General features: G+C 27.9%; 1 protein-coding gene across 1 annotated transcript in view; it reads left to right on the top strand.

Annotated features, from left to right (window-relative positions):
• The window catches only part of LOC111615177 (zinc finger CCHC domain-containing protein 2-like), a 54,652-nt gene extending 45,137 nt beyond the window's left edge, over positions 1-9,515 (top strand). The window contains exons 4-5 of the mRNA XM_023356579.1: positions 9,160-9,218; positions 9,423-9,515. Coding sequence (XP_023212347.1) covers positions 9,160-9,218; positions 9,423-9,500 — 137 coding nt within the window. The 3' untranslated portion in view covers positions 9,501-9,515. The remainder of the gene's footprint in view (positions 1-9,159; positions 9,219-9,422) is intronic.
• Positions 9,516-23,142: the final 13,627 nt, after the last annotated feature.

Here is a 23,142-nt window from a genome sequence, read left to right as displayed (position 1 = left end):
CCCCCTATAACACTGTTGATTATTCCGTTTTATATGAATTCCATGTTGTGCGAGTCACTTAGATTTTACAAATAAGTGTGCCGGGCTGTGAACGGCTGGCGTATTTGTAAAATCTAAGTGACTCGTACAACATGGAATTCATATAAAACGGAATAATCAACAGTGTTATAGGGGGTGGTCGACTGTATGTATAGAATTTCTTAAAAATCTTTACAGTAGTTGCTTATCAGATTGTTTTTATAGAAGAAACTCGCAAGAAACTTTATTAAAAAAGGAAGAAAATTGTAGAAAATGATAGGTTTCTTTCTTTTAGATTGTGTTTTAACACTTGTAAAAATCGTTTGTAAGATTACTTTTCCCCCCATTTATTTTTCCAATCTTCAATTTCCATTTTTTTCTCTTTCTCTCTTTCTCTCTTATAAAATTGCTGTTTAAATTCGCTATAGATAAGAAACTAAATGTAATTTGTAACAATTTTTCCGCTTGTACAAACTGCAATTTCATCCAATTCTTAATGTGATAAAAGAATTTATGGACTTGAAAACAATAGCGATAACGTAACAAAATGGTAAATAATATGCTATTTAATTCAAAAAATAAAAAGTATATATTATATAATTTCAGTTTCTAAATACCGAAAACATAATAGTAAATGCGAATAACGAATAAACTCGTCATTGAGTACGAGCTCACTCGAGATATGACACACAACCCCGTTTATTTCCCCACTCCGTCGACCTATAACCACCAAAATTTAACAGCATCAACATCCCTAATACACACAACTCCGTGCAAAATTTCAAAAATTTTCGACAAAATACACGGAAGTTATTAAGCTTCAAACAGAGTGTACAAAATAACGTCCATACATACAGGAGAAATGCAAAAAAAATCCCAATTTTGACCGTATTAAAAAGCCTAATTTATTTCGAATTCGGAAAATTGTAATCAATTCATTTATTTTTTCTATTCTGCTAAGAAGAAAAGTTAATAAACTGAAAACAATTTCGAAGGGAATGATTTAAAATAATCTCAGAAAATCTGAATTTATGGTTTTATGAATGGTAATAAATTAAACAAAAAAAAGCAAATTTAATTTAAGCTGGAGAAAAAAATTAATTTCATAAATAAATTAATAAATTAAAATAACATCTAGTAATATAAGAGAATTGACTGAAAATTCTCTTCTAATATCATAATTCTTTAATATTTATGACCAAAATTACAATCTTTCGTAACAAGAAATTGTGCATGTTTAAAGAATTATGAGAATTGGCTTCAAGTCAAGTCATTCCGTGACTCCATATCTATCAAAATGAATGTAGATGAATGAAATTTCTCTTCATCTATACTTAATTACAATTATATAAAAATAGTATGAAAAATTTACCAAGTGTCTATCGATATTATTATTATTATACCTTTTAACATATTAGATATATCTATTTTTGAATAGATAACTTAATATAATTTACAGAAAATTTATTGTTATTATTATATCATTAATTAAATTGGGATTAAAATTAATCGTTTGACTTATAAGCATTTTTCGAACATAACCGCTTGCCCTGTGTTCTTTGAACACTGGGAGTTCGGTCGTGGGTTTGTGCCTCTCTCGTGGAGTTTCGGGTTTTCTACACCTGAATAGAGTCATTAAAGACCTCCTGTGAGGCATTATTCCCGGATGGCTCAGTGATTAAGGTAACCTACCTCTTTTCGTGACTCCTGATCAATTCGGACGGGTCAAAACACCTCAAGAACTTTTCGGAAATGGTCTGTTCTGGATCGTGTGTTCAACCATATCTACAATAGTGATGACTGAGTGATTCTATTGTGGACCTGGTCGAACCCATGATCGGCTTGATAAAAGGTCTTCTTAAGTTAAACAAAAGAAGAACGGTACATATTACAATTAATTTCAATCGACTTCGATTTAACTTACTTTTAAATCGATTCCTATCTGCTCAGTGTTGACTCGTACGTACCAGGTTATCACCTGTTGTCAGTTTGTCATTTTTCCTGTGACACGTTCGATAAGGGAAACTATTTCTATTTTCACCAACTTTCAACGAAGTGTCCTCTTCCTGTCGACCCTATCGACATATGGCATTACAAATGACCTCCAGTCATAAACTGTTGACACTAGATCGCTGTCTTTTCCTATCTTTACCCCTCTTCTATTTCACATGGAGATTTATAGCTTTTTAATTATTCTCCAATTCTTCTCTCGTTTCTGGATTTAATTTGGATAGCCCAATTAGCAAGGGTCAGAAAGCTCACCTTGATTGTGTTCTGGTGTCAGGAGGATGCAACGAAATAAAGTTAACCACATACCCCTCGTATTCTTCGAAGATTTATTATCTTTACTCGTTCGCCACACTCCAATAATCCCCCTTTAAGCCACTCTTTGAGTGTTTTCTAAATTTTTAAATTGTCTTAATCAATTTAAATTTTCGTATTTTAATAGTTCACTAATTCGGCAATTAGTACGGATTAATGAAATTTCACTATAATTATTATTAAGTGAAGACGTTTATGCTCTTATCATTTATCTCTTTAATGATAAGGAAATTAAGTAAAGAGCTCATCCATCATCTTTAAGAACACTAAAAAAAATTATAAACAAAAGTAATTGATAGCCTTAATCACTTAAAAAGAAAATTAAACGGGTTATACTTTTTTTTTATTTTTTAATATTAACATAACATTATTTTATTTTATATACACATAATTAACTTTGTATTTTAACTTTTACTGCTCTGTTTTATATAATAGAGGGAAATTATGGCGATCGACCAAGAAATTACCCGAAGATTTTTAAATTTTTCGGACTCGTGGCACATTAAAACTTCGAGAAATACGAAAAATTCCGATTGTTTTTTCTGTGTGTATGGTTGTTAGTGTGGGGGACACCGTTTTGATTGAAGCTTAATAACTCCTGTGTTTTTTGTCGAAAATTTTTGAAATTTTGCAGGGAGGTTCGTGTATTTGGGGAATTGATGCTGTTAAATTTTGGTCATTAAAGATCGACGGGGTGAGGAGATAAAAAAGGGTCGTGTCTCAGTTATATCTGGAGTAGGGTCGGACTTAATGGCCATTTTCCTCGTTATTACCATTCACAATTTTTTTGTCAAATCTATCCCTACCCTCAAAATTAAACTTTTTATTATCTTATAATAATTAAAAATATAAGAGTATTTTTTAAAATAAAATATCATAATAAATAGTTTCATTATATATTTTATATAATCTGAAAAAATTTCTTATTAAAAATTAATTATTTAATGTAAATTTTTGAATTGAAATTTATACACTAGAAATTGAAATTTATATTGTGATTAGGAGTTCTTTCCCAGGATTTTTCTAGGGATGAAATCCAGGTAAATTCTAGAGAAGAAGTCTTACTACATTAATAGGACTTATTATACTAGTGTGATCGATTGGACACAAAGAAGCAGTAGTCAAAACTAACTACAAAATACTGTTTCCTCTTTGTGTTTAATTGGAAATCCTAGTAGACGATAATAATGGCAAACAATATTTTTTTCAATTCACAAAATCCCCAATAGAATTCTTAGTATCATATTCAACACCAAATCCAACTCAGTCATAACCTGAATCTTTAAAATCTTAGCTGAAAGCGAAATTCTACAATGATCTTCTGTTTATCTCTCCCAACTGTCTCCCTGCTCTCATCATTCTTTTGGTGGAAACTTTAATCCCAAATAGGTCGTGATGTTGTCGATCTCATCAAAAATATTGGTCACTACACCTATCACGACCTCATAAACAAAAATAGACACTATCTTACCGAACTCCGTAACTTCGGAATTTCATTGAACTTCTTCCAAATTTCCCCACAAAAACAACAGAAAATGTCTCACATAAAAATATGCCTCAAAACCTGTGAAAATAAAGGAATTAAACCACTAGACTGGAACGTCTATTCAGCACGTAACATCGAAAACGTTTTCCAAATCACTCTATGCACTATCTCTCAACACTACGGTAATTCTTCATAAATGACTGGTGACAAAGTCTCACAGGTAATTCTTGAGGTAACCAAACCTCTTTAAATCAAAAGAATAAGCCACAAAATCAAGAATGCCAGCTCACAAAGGAATTAATCACCATTAAAAACAATACACAGTAATATCAGAGTAATTTTCGTCCGTTAATTCTGACAAAACATTTATTCTTCAAGGTTAATTACTTGGATTTCGTGTAATTAATAGGGTAAGGCAGTGGTACTAACAAGTTAAATAACTTCAGATTTAGGAAGTGGCATTTGTCGAAAAAAATTTGAAAAATGTACAACGTTAAGTCGAACTTAATAAGCTTCATTATTAAACTTTTATATAATGTGCTCGCCTACTGTTTACATATCATAATTTACAGTTTGTTCGTAATTAAAGTTCACATTTTTAAAAAGATATAATTAAGGAAATAATCAGCAGTATCTTGTCATGTTTCACGTGGAGTCTACTATAGTGATGGAGTTGTACTTGAGACAAACGACGTTACTTAAATATTGTCCGCTAGTGCTGTAAATGGCGCTCTAACACCGATAGATAATGCTTTCTGAGATGTCTCCACAACCAAAACCCACAAGACCACGCTCGTCAGGTTGCCTGAAAATGGCCTACAAGTTGCTACCAACGGAGATTATCGTGCGTATCGTAAGTTTTAAGACATTTTGAATATTGTACTATGGTGTTGCCGAGCCAAATACCACCCTAGGGCATTTCTTACATTAATTTTTTTTGTTTTTAAATGAAATTCATCATCGCAGAAGACTCCAAGTAAGTTAAAATATGATGTTATTCTTCTGGTTAATTTTCGAGTTATATATATACATTTTTTCAACTGTGGATGAAATTGGGATGTACATTTTTACAAGCATCTCCACATGATCCCTGTTGTCCCCTTCTGAGAAAGAAAAGGACAATCTCCCTCTCTTTTCAAAACATGAAAGCTCCTGAAAGCTTATGGGTGCAACTTATAACTGGAAAATATCTTTTAATAATTTATTGATTTTGAAAAACTTGTAATTAAAAATTTCATTTGCATGTCAATTTACTTAAAAAGCTAAAAGCAAAGGCTCATTAGATATTTCACTCAATTAAAAACAGTTACACATGCTAAATTATTATATAAGTATTTGTTAATCATCCTGTAAATAAGCTGAGATATTTTGTTAATGATTTATCAAAGTATCAGTAGTAGAAATATTGAAAAATGAATAGCAAGAAGTTGTGACTTAATCTCTTACTTTCTATTTTCTGATTAATAAATATTTTTGCTTATATATATAACTGGCCAGTTAATCAGATAATTGTCAAAAAATGCTTATTTCCCTCATTTGCATTTTATGAAATGTTATCCTAATTATTAATTATCAATGGAAATGTGATTTCAGATAAAATAATAAATTTTTAAAACATTACTAAATTTGTATTTTACAATGATTTATACAGATACTGTGTAATCAAAACTACATATTTACAAAATTTATATTTATCCAGATCTATTTTCAAAATAAAATTACAGTAATTGTGAAGCATTTATTGTGATGATGATTTATCATCTAGTATGCTTTTATTATAGTGGTTTTGATGAAGTAAAATGTTAATTATTTTTTTATTATTATTATGCTGTAGATTATGATATTTTGTATCAACATTATTTTGATTTGAGAACATCAATTTGCATAATATATATTCAGTATTTTATTATATATTTTATGGTCAATGTCTGAAGTCTAACTATTTTATGAATTGGCGAGACTTCATACCTTGGTCATAACATACATATTTTTTGAAATAGTAATTCATGAGTACCTTGTGAAAAATCTGTACCTAATATCTAGTAGATTTTCACATAGTAATCATTAATGAACTTTTCATTCAAAAGATGTTGATTACTTTAAAGTTTAAATGATTTGTAGTAATAAAATTTAAATGAAAAGAAATATTTATTTGGAAATAGTATTGTCCTTTAGATGATTTATTAACTTGGCGTGAATAAGGTGAGAAATTGTTACACCAGCTATGAGGCGAGTAGGAGTATGACCGAGGTATCGGCACCTCTTTGATGCCCCTGTCAGTATGACACCACCGCGTCTTGGCGGACACAGAAACCGTTTCATTCGGGCGTGTGAGCAGTCGCATTTGTGAGCGAACGGATTCGGGATGGAGGGAGAGACAGCGTGCCGGAAGTGACTTACTCAGAGATGATTAAACGTAACAACTGTTTAATTGGTAACTATAAGCCATTCAGGATATAAAATATATCGATTTTAAATATGCTAGTTGTTAGAGATCTTTGCACAATTGATATTATATATATATATAATAGACTTTAAAATGGATCTAAGATTTCGGTTACAGTTCCACAGTTCTCGAGAGAGAAAGTTTACAGAAGTTGCGCGTGGCAATAAATACCTTGATTTTTAGTGAGTTGCTAGTAGGTCTTAACAACGAAGTTAGTCCAGTTAGGCAATCAAGTATTTTGGGTCGATGTTAATCCAGAGAATAGGCACTTAAATAAGTCCGATGGTCCAGTGAAAAGCACACTGTACATGGAAAAAGATACGGAACTTGAGACTGATCTCTTCGAGGATGGGGTGATGACTGCGTCACTCTGTTGTTCTGTTTTAATGTTGTACTGTTGAAATTGCGATATTAGGTCGAAAGGTGATGAGAAAGCGTCGTTATTACGCCTGAGAACTTAACAGATGTTTAGCTCCCAGGTGTAAAAGTTGACAGTTAGTTAACGAAAGTATAGCTACGATGTGATATTATGATGTAATGATATAAATATACTGAAAGTCTGGATTCGGATCCTCACAGGAGATACCTGAAACTTTGATGTTGAATTTTTTATACTATAATTGTGTATAAAGTATTTTTTCACTTGGGATAATAAGAATAGTATCTATTCAACAAGATGAGTAAATANGTTTAGCTCCCAGGTGTAAAAGTTGACAGTTAGTTAACGAAAGTATAGCTACGATGTGATATTATGATGTAATGATATAAATATACTGAAAGTCTGGATTCGGATCCTCACAGGAGATACCTGAAACTTTGATGTTGAATTTTTGATACTATAATTATATATTAAATATTTTTTTACTTGGGATAATAATAATAGTATCCATTCAACAAGATGAGTAAATAAAATACTATGTTTAAGATTGAAAAGTGTTTTTTTTTTATTGAAATAACAAAATGTCTATATTTTCTTTGAAAAAGTACAAGTTTTGGTAGTTTAACATTTTTTTTGTGTAAAATTCTAACAAAATTACAACTTCTTTGGTTAATCAACATAATTATAGTATCTTCTAATTATAAAAATAGAAAAAAAAACTAAAAGGTCTTATGAGATCAATTAGCACAGCACCAACATTACACCTACAAATCAGCACAATCTCTGCACGTAAAATTCACGTGCTCCATACATATTGGCTTCTCACACTTCGAACAGCAATGTTTTGTTTTCCTCTTTTTATTTAGTACAGTCACCACACCTGACATATTTACCAGCCATTTTTTTGGGAACTGGTGATGAAGGTTCTCCCAGTTGATCAGCAATCCTCTTTCAAGTTTTCTTTGGAAGATGTACATTTTGTTGTCTAATGCGAAGACTATCATTTATCAGATTCAAACCCAAATTACAAATGAAGTTGCAATGCAGATTCCGGCTCTTCTGAATCATCCAAAATACCCTCCTGCTCTGAATCGCTTTCTTCACTTCTTTGAGAAACTTTGTCAATCTCTTCTTCGCTCTTGGAGTCACAGGAACTAGCACTTGAACAGTTTTCTAATAATTCTTGTAGCCAATGTTCATTTTCTTCATAAGACATCTTGAAAAATCTAAAAATAAATCTAAGAATACTATAAATAACTATAACTCATAAACTTACTGTCAACTCAAAAATGTAACACCGACTATGAGGTTGGGTGTGATGTACCCCAGCCACCTTTGCGCATGTGTATCTCCTGCTGACGACGGTGCGACACTAAACTCAACACTGTACCTTGCCCCACTCCCTTACCTCCAGCTACTGTGACGACAGGATTTGCATGGCAACAATAACATTAAGTAATCTGTGTTTAAAAACTTCTCGGTTACGACATACCTGACCTCACTCACACCAGGTTAAATAAAAATATAATATCAAACAAGTATTTGTTGCTTAATTAGAATGTAACAGTAATTTTCTTATAAAAATATTTAAATATCATTTTAAGTAATGATTTGAGACTACAAATACAATAAATTGTATTAGAATATGTTTTTTTAAATTAGAATTAAAAGACACAAAGTTATTAGTAATTATCATAAAACAAATATTCTAAAAATATTGCAGGTGCATATTGCACCTGATTGCAATATTGCAATCAATGATAAAATTTGAAAAAAATTCATGAAAGTGTTTGAATACATTGAAAGAATTTCCATTGTTATCAAATGTAAAAACTAGCTAAAAGTTTTAATACAACTCTAATAAAGTTATATAACTTTACTGGAATTGTACTAAATGTATTTAAACTCAACAATTGAAAATACATATGTTGTTTATAAAATGTTATTCAATAATAGACAAACTAAACACTATCAGATGGTGTTAAAATCTTTTTTATAATGCAAGTACTTTCAACAATACAAAATCATTGCTAATGAGCATTTCGAATTTAGAATAGAATGTGCAGTATAAAATTCTCAACATTTAAACATTTAAAATTCACAGTGGAATTTGATGATTTCAAGCATGAGGAAGAACAAAAATTTGAAACAAAAAGCACAGTGGAACTCTGAAAACATTGTGTTATGAATCTGTAATGCTTTGTACATTTTTATATCATGAATCTGTGTGTCTTTGTGGTTTAAAAAGTTGAGCTACAAGTTAGGAAGTTTAAGTGTGGGTGTATTGCACACTTGAACTTCCTATAATGTTATTCGGGAAAATCAAATCTTTTCTGAAAAAAATTAGTAATGATTTATAGTTTAAAAATGTTTTAAGTTAAACAATTCTAATTTTAATAGTATAGAAGTTTTTGAATTTTTATATTTTAATGATTTTTATGAAATTATATAAGCAAATATAACTCTATAACTGTTGCAATTAATTTTCAATAAATTTTCTTTTTCTAGCAAGGATTTCTAATTTGAAAGTAAAATCAGTTTATAAACGAAGGTCATACAGAATAAGAGTAAGTAAAATATTTATAAATGTACGTAGCTTTATAAATTTTAAAATATAATTGAATTTACATGTAGCAAATGTCAGAGTTTTTAATTATATGCAATATTTTATTCTTGTAACTGATTTATTCTTATTATTTAGCCATTTATCATATATGAATATTTTATATAATTGTATAATGTCAAAAACTGACAATTTTATTTGCTTATAGGCTATATGGTCAAATGGTAGATACAATGAAGTGTTAAAAACAAGTCATGAAATTATTGTCTTCCATCAAAAGGTATAATTAAAATAATTTAGTTTATTTAAATTTTGAACTTTTTAACTGTTGAATTTGATAATTATTTATGATTTGATACTTATTATGCTCTTTTTTTAAAATTAAACTAAAATGTCTCCAGGATAATGTATGTGCTATTTTCTACAAGATTATTATCATCGTTGAGATTATAATTGGTTTAATTTAACTTCTATCTAAATTATTTTTGAGTTTTTTAAAAAATTAATTAAAAACTGATCTTAATAACTAGAAAAATTACATATAACAATAGAGATTAGATTATTATTATTTTTCTGTTAAGCCTTCTCTCATTTCTCAAAATATTTATTTACAATTTAATGCCAGATGTGATAGGTTTTTGCTGCTGTTCTCTTCATGTCCTAACTACTTCCTGTAATAATTCTTAATTTCAGATACTATTTTGATACTTATACTTAATTTTTAATAGCTATATTTCTCTTTCATTAAATCCTGTAACTCTTACAAATGGTCAAAAATTTTAATTTCTGTGTTTCTCTCTTTTCAATTCTGTGTGACTGCTCTTTTGATATAACATTGTGTAATATTATTGAAATGTTAGTACTATTAGTCTTCTTAAATTGATTTCTTTTCATTAATTAATTAATAAGACAATTTTTCTTCATCTATCTATCTTCATTTATTGAATTATTTCAGTTTTAGTAATTTGTGGATTATAGTCAAACATAACTAGTCAGNACAATTGATTAGATTTTGTTGTAATTTTCTATAATAATTTTTACTTCAATTTTCAATTTAATATTATGGAAAATATACATTCAAAATAATTTATATCTTCACTTTAATATATGAAGAAAAATAATTAAAATATGACAGATGAAATTAAATTTATTTAGTAGACTTATTATATTTTTTGAATTGTGACTTCCTTACATTATTCATATGATTTATTTCTGCATTAGTCTTTTTTAAGGCAAAGTGTAGAAGTCACTAGGTTTTATATTTAATCATCATAAACTGAGTGATTAATCTCAGACTCAAATTCAAGCTAAGCTTTATCAATGAATTTTAATAATAAAATATAATTAACCTATTTTTGTCTATATTTTCAGAGCTGGTCAACAACAGCCATNACTTGGATTACGTGAATCCATTCGAACCTACAACTTAAATTTCAAGCTTTAAACGACATGAACGATCGAATTTCTACTTATAACGGACATCGAACGTCTTTAGAAGCTGATTAGAACCTGAAGCAGAACCCAGAAGGGGTTCGAAAACGTTTGTTTTCCGATCTTTTGCATGATCACACCGTAATTGGTTCAGGTGTGTTGATTTTTTTTTTTTTGATATAATGTTTTAAAGCAAATTTAAAATTTTTAAATTCATGAAGTATTTCGATAAAAAAATAAAAAGTAATAATAGTATATAACAAGTTAAGTTTAGTATTTTATTATTTGTTAATGAAAGATTTTAGAGATAAATTTAATTTTGTTACTTGCTTTTTATTGATATAGTTACTATAACTAGTCAAAACGAAGAAATTACTGAAGAAGCCATTTCAGCTCTAAATGATTATCTTAGGTAAATCAAGTTATAATTTGAAATTTAATGATGATATTAATGTTGCATTATATTTTAATCAAATTTTCTTACTCATTTCATTTTTTTTTTGTTTTATGATTATACTTGATAATGTTTAATACAACTTTTAAATTTATTTTTTATTCTAAACATAAGTTTTATTTGATGTAATTTAAATTTTCAACTGTATTATAAGTGAATTTTTACCATACTTAAAATTATCAATACTTTAACATTATAACTAATATTTATAAGTAGAGAGTTTGGTTTCATCATCTGTAATACCCAGCTTTTATAATTCTGTTTCATATGTAGTGCTTTAAGTTTCTATAACAATGACTTTTAAGTGCAAAGTTTTTAAGTTTGGTTCTATTTTTTTATATAGATTCAAAAAATAGTCATACAATAGCTACATTAATTTTTTTTACCTTTAAAGTATTTGTCAAAAATTAAAATCTGATACATAAAATTAAAAAATATATATATTTAAAAGAACATGGAAGTGTGACAAATTGAAGCTCTTGGAGACACATAGTGCTAACCCTCAGAATCCTGTTTCTGAGGTAATTGAATTTAAATGTTTGGAAAAAAATCCAAAAATGAAAAATCTCAAAATGATGAGATGGTAGCCACATCTACAGGCAATGTTCAGAGAGCAAAAGTATTAATTAACACACAACTATTTATATGATTTTAGGACTTTTTTTGAACATTCAAACTCAGTTACCTCGGATGTGATTCTGACGGTTAGCACTATATGATCCTGAGGGCTTCAATTATAAAAATGCTTTTCTAATAAATATAATTAAAATTTTATTGAACTTCAAAATATTATAATTTGCAGTTTAATAAAACAAAAATGATCAATTTTGTTTTAATAGGCAATTGACAACGCATCTTCCTATTCACATTCTGGAATGTGATCATGTAATTAATTTTTTTAAATTGCCACTCCATGGTCGTGGAGGAGCACGAAACGGAAAGATTTTTTCTAATGATTCGTTCCCTGAAGATGGAGCTCGAGTTCCTTCAATTACCATATATAATTCACATAGAGCGGATGGAAGTTCAAGATCAAAAAATAATCCTCATCTAAACTCTAATCATAATAACTGTAATTTTTCATCTGAATGCAGGTGAGTACATAAATAAAAATTGATTGCTTTGTTTGTGTCAAAAAAGAATTGTTACTTATATCAAGTTAAATAATTAAAGTTCTGACTTTATATTTTTAAAATGATCAAATGTAAATAAATTTAGAGCAAAATTTTAAATGATGGCTTTAATAATAATTCAAGAATTTCTAGTTTTAAACAAATAAAAAAATTATTTTAATATAACTATTAATAAAATATTAATAGTTATAATTATCTTCCATTTATAACATGGAAGATAATTATAACTATTAATAAAATATTAATAGTTATAATTATCTTCCATTTATAACATGGAAGATAATTATAACTATTAATAAAATATACAAGTTTATCATTATTTTTATATTTCAAATATATTATTTATCTGAATTTACTGAAAATATGGAATTATTATTCAGATGTATGATACATTTTATTAATTTTGTTGAAAGTGCATCAAAGAAGAAAAGTAAAAATTAATGCCAAAATGTATTTAATTTGTATGAAAAAAATAATCATACATATCAAAATTATCTATACTATAATGATTTGTTTAAAAGTGAAAGGACCACCAGTGGCCGAGTGGTTCTGTTCCTGAACACTGGAAGTTCAGTTGTGGGTTCGCACTTTGCCAGGACGGGCTGGTCGTAGAATTTGTCGGATTTTTTCCACTTCTGTAATAGCTGAATAGGAGCCAGCTACCCTTAAAAAGACCTCCCGGAAGGCATCCCTCTAGGCAGATTGTCCAAGTGGTGCATTACCATAACTTAATAAACAAACAACAAACATTAAAAATGAAAATTGAACTCATGCTAATTTATTTTTACAGTATTTATATTTGTTTAATTTCTAACATTTATTATTTTTTAAAATTTAATACAAATTTATAATTAAAAATACATTAAACCGAGATATAAACTCTGACGACTCTGATTAAAATAATTATTGCATTAATTAGTAATTTTTAAAAAATTATTTAGAGGATTTTTAAGTAAAAGTTTTTTCTTTGAATGTATAAAAATTGATTAAGGCAGTGATTTTTAAACTTTGATGTGCACTCCCTTTAGTGCAAGATACCTTTCCTGGGAGTCTGGGTGTATTACTTTGTCTAAATATATTTTAGCTTAACTTTTTAGACTAATATGAGAATAAGTGACTGTCTTACCATCTTAAAAAAAAAGAGCTCAATGAATCTTTCATAGACATGCAAGAGTTACATTGTAAAAATGAAAAATCTTGATTATTTATTGTGACTTGTCACAATGCTGGATAGCAATTTTTAATATATTTTAATTTAAAAATAAATTGGGGCCTCCCACTCCTAAGCTTTCCATATCTGTTCTCAGTTTTCATCTATCTAACTCTGTTCTTAAGATTAATGAAGGACAGACAGCAACGAGAACTTACAGGTCTACAATTTGAAAATTGTAACCCAAACAGGTATGGGGTGACAGATTCAGAATTCTGATTTAAAGCATTAATATCATATTTAACTATCTCAAATAATTCATTAAAAGTATAGGAACAAAAATTTATTCTAAATAATAATTGAATTTTAATTTAACATAGAATAAACTATACCGACTTTTCAAATAATTATTACATTAGGATCCCAGAAACGTGACATTCTATAAAATTCATCATGTTGTTCAAAGAAAAAAATACATGTAATCTAATTTTTTTGTCTACAACTTGACACTGGGATAAAAGTTATCATCCTTTATAAGCTACACTTGATAATAGCATCAATTGCACATGTTAATAAAGAATATAACACTTTTTTTCCAAGGTGTCACTGCAAAACACCACAACACAAATTCCACTAAATTCAAACTAGCCACTGAATAGTCAGTACTTTTTTAATTAAAATTTAACTCCAAATATAAATAGTCACTTCAGTACATAGTTAATGTGTATATGAATTTGAACATATGAAACCTTTAGGAAAATTTTGCTATTTATACTATCATCATCACTATCTGTAAAACTCATCATTTTTGGTAACTTGTCATCCTCTCATTGAATATGTGCACAAACTGATTAGTGAAGACTATGATTGGAATGTGTAGCTGGATGTCTGCAGATGTTCAAAGAATGAGTTTGATGCTTTCAGTGATGCACTTGAGATTTAACCTTGGGGAGCCAAGTTGAACAGTTAAAAAAGTTTTAATGCAAACTGAATAAAATTCCCACCTTGTGTGATTGCTAATTCATAAGTAATATAGAAATAGAAGACAGGACACAATATAAATAAAATATTGAATTTTAATTAGGAAAATATTTTTGAAAAATTTTTTTAATTAAAATTTAAAAAAATCTATTGGTGTTTACATCCAATTAAAAAAATATATGGGGTGTTTCTGCTTTTAAAAGCAGAAACACCCCATAGGAAGAATGGAAAGCAAGATGTCTGTATAACACCAGTTCCTTTTTTAAAAAAGATTTTTTTTAATTGGATGTAATTGTGTTTTTTAAAGGACTGTTTTTAAATTCTGGCAGCATGTAGCCTATAAAAAAAGGTCTGTCGCCATGAATGTGAAGTCTGGAACACAAAAAATAAATGGTGGCCCCTTTTGAGCAGACTGTCTTTAATTTTTTAATTCTAAAATCCATGAGAAAATTTGAGACAACATGCATGCTTACTTAAATAAAAAAAATATTGAATAGCATCATTTAAAAATTGTGAAATTTTATCAGAGGATTTCCAAAACTATATTAGAGCGAAACCAAAAGTTGTGTTGTACGAGGATATCCCCAATTTTCCAACTGTGTTTGAGCAAAATTGTGTTGTATGAGTGATACCTGTATTGCATATATGAAAAATAAAATAGAAGTATTCTAGTTATTTAAATAATATTTGAATTATATATAAAATTAATAATAATAACTTTATTGTTTAGTACTGTACAATCACAAACATCTGCCACGCCACCAGTCAGATCTCCTATTTCTTCACCTGTATCATCACCTTATGTTTCTCCTCCTCATTCTGGTTCAAATTCACGCTCAGCTTCACCTTGGATTCAGCGGCCTGTTCGAAACAGCGTTGAAGAGAAAGACTTTGCAACTTTTGAACGATTTTTGAAGAGAGAACATCTGCATGAATACTTTGATAAATTAAAGAATTTTAAATTAGAAGATGTATGTATTATTTTAATAAGTAACAATAGTTAACTAACTGCTATTCTTCAGATGCTGGCATATATATATATATATATATAACTTGTACTGACATATATTGAATTGTCACAAATCTGGTTAGCAGCAAGTAATTTAATTGCAGGTTACAGAGGCATTTTTAAATTGGGTTTGTGACAGTTTATTAGCATGAACACACCAGTATAAGTTGAATAGTTAAATAAATTTAATAGTTAAAGTAGATATTTAAATTTTATATTGGGTTACGCTGTCTGTTGCAATATTTGCAATTTGTGAAAATTATATTCACCTGGTGATTGAGTGACAAATAGTCAGAGAGCAGTTCTGAAAAAAAAGGGTCTCTTGATGAAAGAGTATTACAGAACATGAATCTGCCTTGGTCGAATACAACTTTACTGTTAATAAACAAAAATAAAATTGTTAATAAAATTGTTTGAGAAACACTGCATTTTTTATATTATCAGTCATCCTTTCATTTCAGATTGGTACAAAAAATCATAGTAATCGAAAAAGTAACCTGGTAAATAAAAATTGTTTTTGGCAAATAGGTTGGTGATTACTATAAAAACAGTCAGTGTGATCCTTGTTTTATTTATGTATTTAATAAATTAATAATAAATATATTTGAAAATTTTATAAATTTTTATAATAATAATAAATAACAATATTTACACAATAACAACAACAATTGAGTCTTTGGACAAGAATAAAATTACAGAAATTTAGGATTTCAACTGGCCAAGGTCACATAGAATATAAACAAAGGAATATAACAATAGCTTAAACAGTAATAATAACAGACCTGAATGCAAAATCTTGAATTATGGATCTAAACATTAAAATAACAGTTAATACATGTGTCAACTCAATACACACACATTTTTGGAGTTCTGTGTTGAACACAGGTTTAATGCACAATATTCAGTTTTTTTTTTTTTAAATGAACAACATTAATAAAACATAAATAAGAAAACTTCAAAATTCATTCCAGAATGTCCCTCAGATGCGACTGAGGACAATATATATATATATAATATAATATAATATAATATAGAACTCTTTATCAGTCATAGATCTAAAATTTCATGATAGACATTTTTATGACCTTAGATAGGATTATTTGCAAAAACTAAACCAAATTACTAACTAGCTTGGGAATGCCATTTTTGGAGGGACTGATGGCTTTATAGTTGCCAAACAAGATCAGCTCATAAACACAAAAGATTACAGAAAATGTGTGTTAAAACACTTACAGATAATACATACAGAAAATGCCAGATCAGACATAAAAGCTTTTAGCAAGTACAAATGACTATATAAACATTATATCAAATAACAAACATATCAAAATACATCAAAGATTTGCATACAATATGTTTAAATTGAAGAACAATATACAATTTATAAATATAATAATCAATTTTGCTTGCTTTCTATGTTTCTATAATTTTAATATTTGTAATTTTAAATACTATACTCAATTATATTGGTTTTCTAACTGACATTCCATTCTCTAATTTTTTGTGTAATAGCTGAAGATGACATAAAGTAGATTGAAAACGTTTTTGTTTTAATAAATGAATTTTGGCTTCCAGTAAAAGGCAATTTGTTTTCTATGTTTTATAAAATGGTGCCAGTTTTTTAGAATTTATTGGTAATAATAATAATTATAAAAGTGAAATACAATGGACCCTTGTAGAATGCATTATAGGAGTCCACATTCATAAAATGTATTTCTGACTTTTTGGCTATTTTGCCATTACACCATACTCATAGTTCCTACATAACATATGTGGTTTATACAATGCCCTTTCCTATAATATAGAATGCATCTTCTGCATTGTATGGGGGTTCACTGTAATTTACTTAAGCCTAAACAGATAGATTATTTTTTCAGGCTATACTAATGTTAAATTTGTATTTATTAAATATGTAGATTTTTGGTTAAATATAACTGATTATGTGCCATTTTGTATAAAGTAAAGGTAATTTATATAAGATGGCAGCCTTCAGGCCAAATCCAGATATTTAATTAATAATACAGTATATAGTTTTTATTTATTTAATAATTGGCTGCTGATAGCCCAGCAGATTATTGTTTATTATTACATGAATATGACACAGTCAATGTTATTGTGAGAAAAATTATTTCTAATAATCCCATTAAATTGTCTCTTTATTACATAGTTAGATAGCTGAACCATTTGATATTAAAGGAATGAAAGTTGCTTATTATTAGGACAAAATACATTTTATCTGCATAGATCTTGATTTCATAAAGATGTTTTTATGCTTATGTTAGTTTTAGGAATATTTTGCTTCTTAATAGATAAACTTTGTATTGTTTTAAATAATGTTTAGTAAGAAACTTTACAAATTTTGCTACCAAATATACTTTTTGTTTAAATTCAGCAGTTTCATTCTTTTATATCAAATTTTAAAGAGAAACAGAAAGGTATTAACATTATCATTTTGAAATTTTTCTAATATTTATTAGAAGAACAATATACAATTTATAAATATAATAATCAATTTTGCTTGCTTTCTATGTTTCTATAATTTTAATATTTGTAATTTTAAATACTATATAATGTTAAGTTAAGTATGTTAAGTTAGTAACGATTATTAATTACAATTAGTTTTTAAATGAGTTTTCCTTGCTTTCAGTTACAGTGCATGAGACAAGAAAAAATTGAACATTTGGGAATTTCTAAGTCTGTTGCTGGAAAAATAAGAAAAATTCTTGATAACCTTAGGTAAAAATTTGATATTTTTTAGTATATAAATAAAAACAATTGATTAGATTTTGTTGTAATTTTCTATAATAATTTTTACTTCAATTTTCAATTTAATATTATGGAAAATATACATTCAAAATAATTTATATCTTCACTTTAATATATGAAGAAAAATAATTAAAATATGACAGATGAAATTAAATTTATTTAGTAGACTTATTATATTTTTTGAATTGTGACTTCCTTACATTATTCATATGATTTATTTCTGCATTAGTCTTTTTTAAGGCAAAGTGTAGAAGTCACTAGGTTTTATATTTAATCATCATAAACTGAGTGATTAATCTCAGACTCAAATTCAAGCTAAGCTTTATCAATGAATTTTAATAATAAAATATAATTAACCTATTTTTGTCTATATTTTCAGAGCTGGTCAACAACAGCCATCAAGTAATTGGTATTATGCTGCTGTGCCTAAAGTTTTGCGTACAATTTTAAAACTATCTTCAGTTGCATAAATATTGAATATCACTAATTATTATTTTCAAAGTCATTTTTGCATTCTGCATTGAAAAACTTTTTGCTGTTAATTTTTATCTGTCACTATTTTTTTCTTTGTCTGTTCTAAAAATATCCCAAAGTTAGACAACAGTGAATACACTATCAAATTTATTTATTATTATAATAAGCTTTCTTTTATGTGTTTTATTTTATCAACTCTCTATTGAATATTGTTTAGACAGTTAGTCAAATAAAACACAAAAGAGAGCTTATTATAATAAATAATTCTGATAGTGTATTTTTATATAAGCTAATTATGAATTTATAATAAAAGTAATAGTTTTAAATATACAAGAAATTTTTATTAAATAATTTTTATAAAACAGATTCATAGAATTTGTTTAAAATGGAGCTATTTACAAAAGATCTGAAATGATGATAGTTTGAATATTATTATTTTTATTGAAATTTTAGTATATCTAGTTTGCAAAATATAATAGATTCCACTTACTGTAATCACAGATAATGTTATTAATTGATTATAATTATCAAAATTAGTAGGTTCCAAAACACATTTAAAAAACTTTTCTTATTGTAATCAAAGTTTAGTTGTAATTATCCTCATCATTGGATAGATGGGCCTTTTTAATGCCATGTTAATTAGTGCTGTTATTTGCTTACAAAATTACAATTTTAACAAAATTGCTAGCTTTACACTAGCTGTTGTTGATGTTCGTAGCACACAAACAATACTGGATGAATTTTGTTTTAATTAATAATGATTATAATTAATAAAGTTTTTAAGTTATACAATTTGTAATTGTTCTAACACTCATTTACTTTTTCTGCTTATTATCAGTTTAGGTAAGATTCAAAGTGATTAAAATAAGTAGAGTCTACTGTATTTATCTTAGGATGATTTCCAGAATGTTTGTGCCTATCTTGCTACATACCATATTTACTTGAATGTAAGATTTACTATTTTTCAGGTTATGGTATCTCTGAAAATATAATGCATCATATGTTTGATGGCCTCTTAGATCAATGTAATATGTAATAATTAACATCCTCTAGTGTCATGCATTTTGTTTATCTGTCACTAATTCCATTGCATTATTTTAATGATTTTTAATAAAATTAGGCTAAAAACTAGCAATATATGTCAGATTTTATTGATTATTCTGACAACCACTTAAAAGGTATTTTTAGACAATTAAGCAAACTTGCAGTATCTTTGCAGTATCAATTGCCTGACACGATCATACTTCAGGTAATTACAATTACAATTATGATTCAGTCTACAAATTATTATTTGTTGACTTGCAACTCTTGCAGTTTCTGATCTGAAATGCATATAAATGAAAGAATTGTTAATGAAATTCTGAATAATTCTTGGCTTTGGGTGATTGTTGGAATTGGAAAGATATTGCAAGTTTGCTTAATTGTCTAAAAAGACCTTTTAATTAAGTGGTTGTTAGAATAACTAATGATTTTTATTAAACTGATATTTGTAATGGTCAAATAGTAACTACTTGAGAGAGGTCACGAGATCAATCTATTAATCTATTACAGTAACATTGTAAGTACTTGGATGAAAATTGCAGAAAAAGTGGTGTGGCTTCCTTTCAAGAAATATTACATTTCCAAAAAGGAATATATTGCTTAAAAGGAACTGAAGACTCACATCTTTCCACATGAAAGATGTGAGCTCTGAATCCAGTGTTTATTCAGAAGAACCTAACACAAAGTGAAGAGATTTTAGACTTCAGTACCATAGAAGAATATGATACATAACTATTTTACATGCAATAAATACAGAAAAAAACAGAATTTTTTTGTCAACAGAATCATTTGTTGACAAATTTTTCTTGAGTTGTCTATTTTCCAAGAAAAAGAAAAGAAAAACTTATGGGTGAGCACAAAGAAATTAAACTGTATCTTAGATCTAATAGACTAGATGGCATCTTATATTCAAGTAAATATGATAGAACAATTTTCAATTATCCCATATATATCTATTTAAATTTTCATTTCTTTACTCTCATTCAACTAATTCAATAATTTATATGAAGACATGTCAGAATAATATAAGCTGTAATTGTGTTAAAAATAAAATAAAATATATGATTGAAAATGGCCAATAAATAATTATCTTGGAGTTCTAATTTAACTTCATATTATTTTTTTCTGTGGATATTGGCAAAGGAGGAAGTTAACAAAATTAAACTGAAAAATATTGAACTTAGAGTACACCTAGATAACCCTGGAGATGTTAGTAACCAATATAAATAATTGATCCAGATAAAAAATACAAAATGTTGAGTAGCCCAAATCTCATATTGAGCTGTAATTTGACATTTATTTTATATGAATTAGTTGAATAGAAATATGAAATAAAAATTTAAAAATAGGTGTGACTGTTTGTTCATTATGTATAGTATTAATATGCATTTGAGAAATATCAATAAGATCTCACATTGCTGGACATCAGTTGGCTTAGGCTAAGTATAAACTAGTTGACATAACAGCAAACTGGTCATCATAGGCCAATCATTAGCTGTACAGTCATCAATTCAATGTCATTCTATATTATACCTTTGACAGAAAATAGGTGGTTCTTTCAATGACTTTCAGATTCAACATGTTGGATTTTTCAAGCACAATATTTATGCCACTTATTTCAGCTACAAGCTCTGATTTCACATCAAACTTTTTGATTGATTATCAAAATATTTCATTAATTTAACATTACAGTTATTTTATTAAATTATTGTAACTATAAAATATACATATGATTGTATAACATATATATTTAGCAATATGTAGTACATTTCTTATTAATCACTTCTTTGGTAGTAAAAAATACTCTCAAGAAGTAATTGCAAAAAATTATAAGTAACACATTGTGATTACCGATTTTTATAATTTTGTAAACAAACTCTTTTGAGTTATAATTCCTAGGATGTTAGAGGAAATGTTTATTGGGCCTTTAGAACATGAGTGATATCATGAGCCATGACATCGCATTAAAAGTGATGGCATTGACTAATTTGCACCTAGTCTTAAGTAATCTTGTGGCTTTATTTTTAGATTGTGGATTTGAAATGGGACTTCCACCTAGTTAATTTAATTCATTCAACACTATAATATCATTTAGATTGAATCTTATAATGTATGTTCTTACTATTAAAGTACCAGTACATATAATTAAGGTAAGGTTATCTGTATGTGATATGGATAATCTTATCTTAAAACTTTATCTATATACCTAATCTGATTATACACTTTTTTTTTGTCTTTTTACACTTTATTGTTATTATTAATATAGTTACATTGGAACAAATGAGTACTTTTATTATATTTGTTGACAGAAATTTTAGCCACAAAATAAATATAATTTATCATTAAGGTCATTCTAAAAGTAAAGAACATTTATCTCTAGATATTTTTATTTAAGATAATGAAACAAAACTTATTTTACAACACATATGATACCTTAGCTACTTTTCTATATATTTGCCATACAAATTTAAACATTTTTCTTAGCGTGTCACCAGCTTTTCTATGCCTTCTGCACACTCAGTTACTGCGAAGTTCTTGAACCGGTCATTAACAGCCTCTTTCAATTTGTTGTCACTTCCACAGTGATTTCCAGCCAAAAAATCTTTCAATTTTGGGTAAAGATGGTAATCACTCGGAGCCAAGTCCGGGCTATAAGGAGGATGTTCAAAAACTTCCCACTTAAACTGCTGAAGCAAGTTCTTTGTCAACACAGCAGTTTGTGCGTTATCCTGAAGAAGCACAATGCCTTCGGACAACAATCCCTGCTGTTTGTTTCAAATTGAAGCTTCATAGATCACATTACCATAAATCTTGGTTGTCTGTCTGTAAATTTTGATAGGGTAGATTTTTTTTGCATTCAAAAAGCGTATTACACTACGAACCTCACACTTGGCGGGATCTTTAATTTAATTAATTTTTCACATATTTCAAAGTTACACTATAAACAGTAAACAATTGTTGCAGCTTGCTGTTAGCATCAGACTTTTGGGAATAAATGGGAAGGTCCATGATGCGGCAGTGGGTAGGGGGTGGGGAGAGAACTGCGTAGCTCGTCTGATCAAAATGTTCTTTTCTTTTAGAATGACCCTCGTATAAAAAAAGAAATTAACTATTTTGCACCTTTGAAATATTTTTATCAGTTCATTACATAATAATAATTGCTGAATTTTATATATTGTTATAGGTAACAGTAGTTAAAGTTTTAAAAAATAGGAATTTTATATTTTGTAGTTTATAAAATTATGTGAAGGTGTATCAGAATTTAAATGGACCCAACAATAAATATCAAAATTAGTAGGTTCCAAAACACATTTAAAAAACTTTTCTTATTGTAATCAAAGTTTAGTTGTAATTATCCTCATCATTGGATAGATGGGCNATTTTATCAGAGGATTTCCAAAACTATATTAGAGCGAAACCAAAAGTTGTGTTGTACGAGGATATCCCCAATTTTCCAACTGTGTTTGAGCAAAATTGTGTTGTATGAGT

This window comes from Centruroides sculpturatus, unplaced genomic scaffold, assembly GCF_000671375.1.
Source record: "Centruroides sculpturatus isolate CEXI.00-Female unplaced genomic scaffold, Cexi_2.0 scaffold1368, whole genome shotgun sequence".
Taxonomy (NCBI): Eukaryota; Metazoa; Arthropoda; class Arachnida; order Scorpiones; family Buthidae; genus Centruroides; species Centruroides sculpturatus.
This window is presented reverse-complemented; position numbering and strand designations above follow the sequence as displayed.